The sequence below is a fragment of the Notothenia coriiceps genome, unplaced genomic scaffold, assembly GCF_000735185.1.
Source record: "Notothenia coriiceps isolate Sejong01 unplaced genomic scaffold, NC01 NC01_scaffold00026613, whole genome shotgun sequence".
In the NCBI taxonomy this organism is placed as follows: Eukaryota; Metazoa; Chordata; class Actinopteri; order Perciformes; family Nototheniidae; genus Notothenia; species Notothenia coriiceps.
Window position 1 is genome coordinate 541,249 of NW_011359314.1, and position 7,964 is coordinate 549,212.

At 38.8% G+C, this 7,964-nt stretch overlaps 1 protein-coding gene across 1 annotated transcript; it reads left to right on the forward strand.

Annotated features, from left to right (window-relative positions):
• The first annotated feature begins 2,248 nt into the window (after positions 1-2,248).
• LOC104957286 (equilibrative nucleoside transporter 3) lies at positions 2,249-6,725 on the forward strand. Its single transcript, XM_010784909.1, has 6 exons — positions 2,249-2,355; positions 3,726-3,826; positions 4,212-4,639; positions 5,146-5,228; positions 5,437-5,663; positions 6,311-6,725. The coding sequence occupies exons 3-6, from the start codon at positions 4,307-4,309 to the stop codon at positions 6,493-6,495; spliced, it is 828 nt and encodes a 275-aa protein (XP_010783211.1). The 5' UTR covers positions 2,249-2,355; positions 3,726-3,826; positions 4,212-4,306; the 3' UTR covers positions 6,496-6,725.
• The last annotated feature ends 1,239 nt before the right edge of the window (positions 6,726-7,964 follow it).

Sequence of the window (7,964 nt, forward strand, 5' to 3'; positions counted from 1 at the left end):
GCATGGCTGGTGAGGCAATGGCACTGGCTCTTCAGGTTTACAAATATAATATTTTGACCTAAATCAAAATATAATATTTCAAAAGCTTTTTTTGTCTGTGCTTCGATTAATTTTAACCAGACCGACAGTTCAACAAACAGGATACCCAAAATAATGTAATTTTATCAGTTTAAATGTTGATTGTTCTCTCTTAGTAACGAGTCGCCATTTTCATACAATTGCGGCTCTTACCTTGAGCTTGAGGATGAAGTCCATTTGGCTATCCTTGTGAAACGATAAGTCTGCTATTACTTTTTGTAAAAGTCCTCCCTTATCTTCTTGTGTCTTCAAAGTCTATCATCAAGTTACATTCCAGTAGATTTATGATTCGAAAATATCAGCAAAGTGTAGGGTGGATACTTATCCGGCTGAGACAAAACGTGCATCTTATCTAACAGGGTTAACGTGTTCCCACAGATTTTCCCCCTTAGATTTTGAGCTATTTTACTAAAATCCTATGAGAAATCTCATTGCTGATTTGTGGACGGGAAACCCATGCGAAGCTTACTGTCCTGCGGTTTTTGGGACGCGTCTCTCCTCCTCCCTCTTCACACACGACACGTACTGTACNAGTGGTTCGATGCTTCATTCAAAGCTTCATTTTGCCATCACTAGTAGATACCTTGTTTGTTTTAAACATCATAAATACACAAACAACAATGAATACTTACAGGTTGTGTACCCGAATCTCCCGCTGGTCCAAACAAAGTAGGAACAGCATCGTTCTTCAGTGCCCTACGCTGTACATATCCGGCATGAATCGCTGAAAGGTTCGAGAGGCTTGTTTCGTGAAAGGCTGGCAGAGGGTGCGGCCATAGCTCTGGGCGTGGCTACTGGGTATCCCTACGTAGCGATACCCAGGAAGAAAATGAGAAATCTCCAACGAGGTGTTTTGGGGAGGTATATTCTGTGTTAGAATTTTACTCGCTACAGGGTGTACTTTGAGGGTTTTTGACTGCAGACTGTTTACATGCATAAAAACCTTCATAACACACAAAGAGCAGTGGCATTTCTATATGTACAAAAGTGGTGGGGCACAGAAAACTTAGATGTCTATATATAAGCTTCTGCAGTGAGGTTCATGGCTGGTGAGGCACTGGCTCTTCAGGTTTACAAATATAATATTTTGACATAAATCAAAATATAATATTATTTTCAAAAGCTTTTTTTGTCTGATGCTTCGATTAATTTTAAACAGACAGTTCAACCTGTCTGTTTAAAATTAATCGAAGCATCAGACAAAAAAAGCTTTTGAAAATAATATTATATTTTGATTTATGTCAAAATATTATATTTGTAAACNCTGAAATCTCCCTTTTTGTATTTTCACAAATAGAATAAAGGTTTCACAAATCTGAAACTCTGTTATAAAGAATCTTTAGACTCTCTGGGATAATCCAGTCCAGATTTGATGAGTCTAGGTCTAGTGGTTTTAGATCAGGACCTGGTCTAATGTGGTCTACATGTGAAAAAAGCACTGAAATCTCCCTTTTTTGTATTTTCACAAATAGAATAAAGGTTTCACAAATCTCAAACTGGGTTATAAATAATCTTTAGACTCTCTGGGATAATCCAGTCCAAATAAATCGGCTATGCAGCGATTTAAGAGGTTCAAACACGGAGGATTGTTCGCTCAGCGCTGTAAATTAAATGTCTCTTAACTTTCCCCTTAACTGCCGAATCGGATGCTCTGAATCGGAAGCCAACTTCAGCGTCGTGGTTATCGTTGTGTATTTCCAAACATTGTAAGTTAGCAGCAAATGTTTTTTTAAATCCTGTATACATCCTGTATACAAATGTGGTATTAATAAGCAAATAATATCTATAATAATATGTTTTGATAAAGCACATGTATTTCATTTGTAAATAAGTGCTTTTATTTTTAGAACCGGAAATGTAGTATGCTACAAATTCAACAGTAACAACACAACTTCCGGTAAGTGGTCCTACTTTCAGATTAATAGCGTGAGATACTTTTTACTTTTAAATGTTTTGTTGATTTCAAAAATACCTTTAAAATAAACCTCGGGATGAGGTGAAGTTAAAAGTTTGAAAGTTAAAATAAGTATTATGGTACTAAAATGTACTATGTAATTGAGTAATATAGCAATTTGTTTCTGATTTGTTTAAATAATACTCTTATTTTGAAGGCTTCGTGTCGGAAGTCTTATTGTTGTTTACGCTGTCTGCTGCTCAGAGGCAAAGAAATATGTCAGTCAGCTGACCAGAAATGAAGTTGCTGTTAAATTTAATTTTTTTTCCACCCATCACTTGTTGTAAAGACAGAAGCAACATAAGGGAGTCTCCAACAATGAGGTAGGTTTATATTTAATTTAAAGAGCCCTACATTAAACCACCAATCGAGAAGGTTAGCTACAAACTTAGCTAACCTCTTATGTAAGTTTGAATGTTAACAGCGGTGTCGACAATAAACAATAACACTTTAGATACGTCTATTTGCTTGAAGATATTAACAACGAAGACTTTCGTAGAATGAGCAGAATATATTTGCTATAGACAATCATAAAACTGTCTGAAACCAGCTGCAGTGACACATACTTTGATTTCCACGACCAAGTCCGTGTAATAGCTTTTTCTTGGGTAAGCATCATGTGAATAGTGGTTCCTCATTAGAAGTGCTTAAGGATGCAAGGTCAGCGTTGTCCTGTCATGTCAGCCTTTTTAACCTCCTTAAATAGTTAAAGTAATAACCTCATATTGCGCAAGCAGGTGGTGCTGCTGAGGCCCCTTTTCTATATTTGTGTGTTTTGCCCAGACGATTCTCTGATTCCACCTCGTGACTGTTCCTGCATGCATGTTGTTGGCAATGTGAGGTTGTACTGTGCAGAACATGTGTGAAATTAAACTGGTCATAGCTAAGAGCAGAGGTGGGAAGTAACTAAGAACATTTACACAACTACTGTACTTTTGAGGTACTTTTACTTGAGTATTTTCATTTTATGATACATTATACTTCTACTCTACTACATTCAAAAAGAAAATAATGTACTTTTATTCCACTGCATTTATATAATAGCTTTACAACATACTCATTAAGTCACTAGAGAGTCAAATCATGTAATCATTTGACAAAAAGTCAATCAGAACTTTGTACATTATGAACAGTATGATGCTACTTGATGCAAAAATATGATCTAGAAATGTCCCATGAATAAATATAATTATATACACACATAAAGGCAATTTTTCTTACTTTTTACATTTTTTATTTCTTTTTCCTGCAGGACTTCAGTATTAAAACATCTTAATACTTCTTCCACCATCTTTACTATAAGTGCTAAATGCTGGATTACTTAATGTGAGATAGTATTTCACTTGGGACTGATTCTTGCTGTTGAAGAGCAGTGGGTTCACTTCCGCACACTGCTGCCAAATAGTTATGATTCCAGCGCCCCTCATTCAAATCGTTGATGCAGTGGCACAGTAAGACTAGGACAAAGTGTTTATGTCACATACCACATCTTCTGAATCGTGATGATGAGTCATTTTTAAAATTGTTAACCTTTCTGCGCCTGTTGATGTACTGTGTGTCCTGCTCAGTGTGTGCTGAACATGTTAAATAGCTTCTTTCTTGTGTGTCTTACATGCAAAGGGATAACACCTGTACATAAGCCCAGGATTTCATGTTATTTGTCACGGTTTATAAGTGACTCCTTGTCCTGCAGCATCACATGATCGGGACAATCGGACTGATCTCAACCAGCAACAGGAGACTATGGCCTCACAACGGACAGCCTGCCTTTTCCCTTCTGGACTACAAGTGAATGTAAGTAGAGCTCCAACTCTTATACTCCTTGTCAATAGAGTTGATTAGTCTTTCAAATGTCAGAAAAAGTCACTTTGCTCAGTGTTTCAAAAAGCCCAAATAATGTCCTGACATGTCTTGATGTGTCCACTGCTCAAAGATATACAGTTTAAAGTCGTAGTCACATTGAGCTGGAATCAGAGATCTGTTTTCCTTAAAAAAACAATTACACCTTAAACTTATCAATCATATGTGAAAATAGTGGGTGATTCATTTATTAATTAACAACTAATAAGCTAATCGCCAAAGCTCTTAATGAACCTCATAGCCAAACCCCACATATTTCTTGTTATCATTTCGCTGTGATTTTTTTTAAACTTGTTTTTTTTCTTCTTCTCATTCACAGCTCTCTGTTTGACACTTCCTTTCTTTGGTCTACTTTTACTGCCTTCCCTTTTCTCGCTTGCCTTTATTCTGTGAGCATCCTGTAGTCTGCGTGTGATGGAGGACTCGGAACCTGTGCAGCCCAGCCTCAACTCCTCCTACATCCCGGCTGCTCTGGGCCACCAGCAGTTATCTGAGGATGAGGAGAGCGAGGAGAGCGAGGAGCAGAACCCCTCAGCCTCCCTGCTGCCCAAACAATCCTCAGTGCCTCTGGCCGTGCGCTACAGTCCAGAGGACTCTTACTTTCTGGTTTACATCATCTTCTTTCTGATGGGCATCGGCTCCCTGCTGCCCTGGAACTTCTTCATAACAGCAAAACACTACTGGCTCTACAAACTGAGCAACGACACACATCACAGCGGCAGTGAGGAACAACGCTCAGACCTCAGCGTGAGATTCTAAATACAGCTCATGTTCACCATGCATGTGTTTACACAGGAAGATGCACATTTGTGGCATTCTACATGCTTTTCACATCCGTCATAGTAATGTGATTCCTCATATCTGTCATAGTACTGTGACAGATGTGAGGAATGTCTTTTCATATCTTACAGAAATCCATTGAGACACAATCATACAATTAGACAAGGTTAGTTAAGGTCAACTAAGATTAACGTATAGTCAGGTTGGCCAGGAAGATATGCTTCCAATTTATTTATTTATTTCTAAACTGAATGAATGTATCAGTTTCTGCTATTCTGAGATCAATTCTTGATTAGATTTGACTTAGAGATCTTAAAAAAATATAAGAAAGGAAGGAGGAACATGTTTCATTTTATATCTGTCCTCCCTGCTTTCACTTCTCTCTTATATTGTGTGTATACTTTTTGAGTGTTTTTTTTCATCTTATGTTCAAGGTTATTTAAGTGTTCGACTTCTTCTGTAACTATCCACAGGACTACTTTGAAAGTTATCTGGCCATTGCCTCCACGGTGCCCTCTGTGCTCAGTCTGATACTCAACTATGTCCTGGTTAACAAGTCAGTCACACACGCACGCACGCACACACACACTTTGAAAAGCATCTGCAGCCGATAACATATTGTATAATAAGTATTATAATTATTACATGTGCACAAATCTCACATATGTCCTTCAGCACAGTTTGTTAAATGTGCATATGTAGTTTTGTTTACTGATCTTGTGAAAAACTCCTAGCACTTGTCTCTCTGTGTATGTTGTGGGTAGGGTGTCCTCAAACGTGCGGATCCTGTCCTCCCTTTTTGTGATCCTGCTGGTGTTTGTGGTCACCACGGTGATGGTGAAGGTGGACGTGTCTGACTGCAGGACGGAGTTCTTCATCGGCACGCTGGTCAGTGTGGCTGTGGTCAGCGCAGCCTCCAACGTCTTCTCTGGCAGCATGTTCGGCATCAGTGGGCACTTCCCCATGAGGATCTCTCAGGCTCTCATATCAGGTACAGTCAGTCTTTATAGCATTTAGACAGTATCATCATATAATATATGTTTTCTCAGAAGAAAAACATGTCATTTGTAATCAAAGCAAATCTGATATGTTTAGGGGGGTTGAAGTGTTGTTGTGCAATACCAATTATGTGCAATATGTGTGATATATATATATATATATATGCGCCATTAATAACGGTGCAATATATACCTGGCTGCTAGATCTCAGAACTGTTACAGGATGTGTATTTTGTATCTTCAATATTTTTTAATGCATGCTTCTTGGGTAATATTTAGCTGTCCATGGCTTTTTTCTTGCTGTAACTAATGCAAATTTCCCCTTGAATAAAGGGATTCTGATTCTGAATCGTTTTGCAAGCCCCTGTGTGTATAATGCAAGATTAGTACATATGCCTGTTTGCACGTACAGAACAGGTAAAAGCAAAGATAGAAAAAAATATGAAAATATGAAAAGAAAAGTCAAATTCCTGGGTAATTCTTTAATGTTGGCCCTCTGTCTCCATCAGCTCTCTTCTGTACTTTCTAATAAGACCAAGAAAGATGAATTTATAGTAACATAGGATATGTGAAGGTAATTGTACCTCTTGTTAACGGACTGCACAATACTGTCCATAACCTGAGGTCCTTGTTGTCTCAGGCCAGGCCATGGGGGGCACTCTGAGTGCTCTAGCATCAATAGTGGACCTGTCCGTGGCGAAGGATGTGACGGACAGCGCTCTCGCTTACTTCCTCACAGCCGACGTCTTCATCCTGCTCTGCATCATCGCATATCTGCTGCTGCCCAAGTTTGCATACACTAGGTCAGTACCAGGCAACCATTGAGTATGTTCCTCGCATTACACGTGTAAATGATAACACCTTCCCTTGTCCTGTAACATTTACTTGAATCTGAATACGAAAGATTTACCATACAGGGTGCATTATCTGGCACTGTCATTCCTCATACCACCACCAGAGGGTGCCAAAGATACACATGTTACCTTCTTACCGATTACAGACACTTTGTTTTTGCGTTTTAAGGCACAGTCCCACCTAGTGTCAGCAGAAAGTATTAAAAATAATGATTACCAAATAATAAATAAAAAAAAATATAAAATATATTTTAAGATCATGTTTAATCATCTGATTCGTCTGAACATTGATGTTTTAGTCTGTGTTCTTCTAATTAGTGTATACAGTGTGTGCCTATTGCGCTGTTTAGAGCCATGTGGGACAAAACCCGATTCATGCCCTCCCTCTCACTGTCTAAGTGAACGGTGACTGTAAAAACGACACTGCACATGCTCAGAGTATTGGCCTATTTAATGTGTGTGGCAAAAAAATAATGACCATAGGGGCAGAGTGCTGCCATCCCCACCATACGTCATCTCACATCATTCAGAGCTGATTGGTAAATGGACTGTACTTATATAGCGCTTTATCCAGTCTTTAAGACCCCTCAAAGCGCTTTACATACTACATGTCATTCACCCATTCACACCCATTCATACAGAGCAGTGTACCTTACTCTAGGACCTAACATTCACACACATTCACACACCGTTGGCCATGCCATCGGGAGCAACTCAGGGTTAAGTATCTTGCCCAAGGATACATCAACATGTTGACTGCATGGGCTGGGATCGAACCCACAACCTTCTGGTTGAAAGACGACCACACTCCCTCACAGCCACAGTCGCCCCTGATTGGCTGTAAGTACGTGTGGTGTGTGAAGAGGAGGAGAGAGACGCGTCCCAAAACCAGGAAGTAAGCTGCGCATGGNTAGTGGTTTTAGATCAGGACCTGGTCTAATGTGGTCTAGATTTAAAAAAAAAGCATCAAAATCTCCCTTTTTGTATTTTCACAAATAGAATTAAGGTTTCACAAATCTGAAACTGTGTTATAAAGAATCTTTAGCCTCCGTGGGATAATCCAGTCCAGATTTGATGAGTCTAGGTATAGTGGTTTCAGATCAGGACCTGGTCTAATGTGGTCTACATGTAAAAAAAAAAATTAGCAAAATCTCCCTTTTTTGTATTTTCATAAATAGAATTAAGGTTTCACAAATCTAGAACTGTGTTATAAAGAATCTTTAGAATCTCTTGGATAATCCAGTCCAGATTTGATGAGTCTAGGTATAGTGGTTTCAGATCAGGACCTGGTCTAATGTGGTCTACATGTGAAAAAAGCACTGAAATCTCCCTTTTTTGTATTTTCACAAATAGAATAAAGGTTTCACAAATCTGAAACTGTGTTATAAAGAATATTTAGCCTCTGTGGGATAATCCAGTCCAGATTTGATGAGTCTAGGT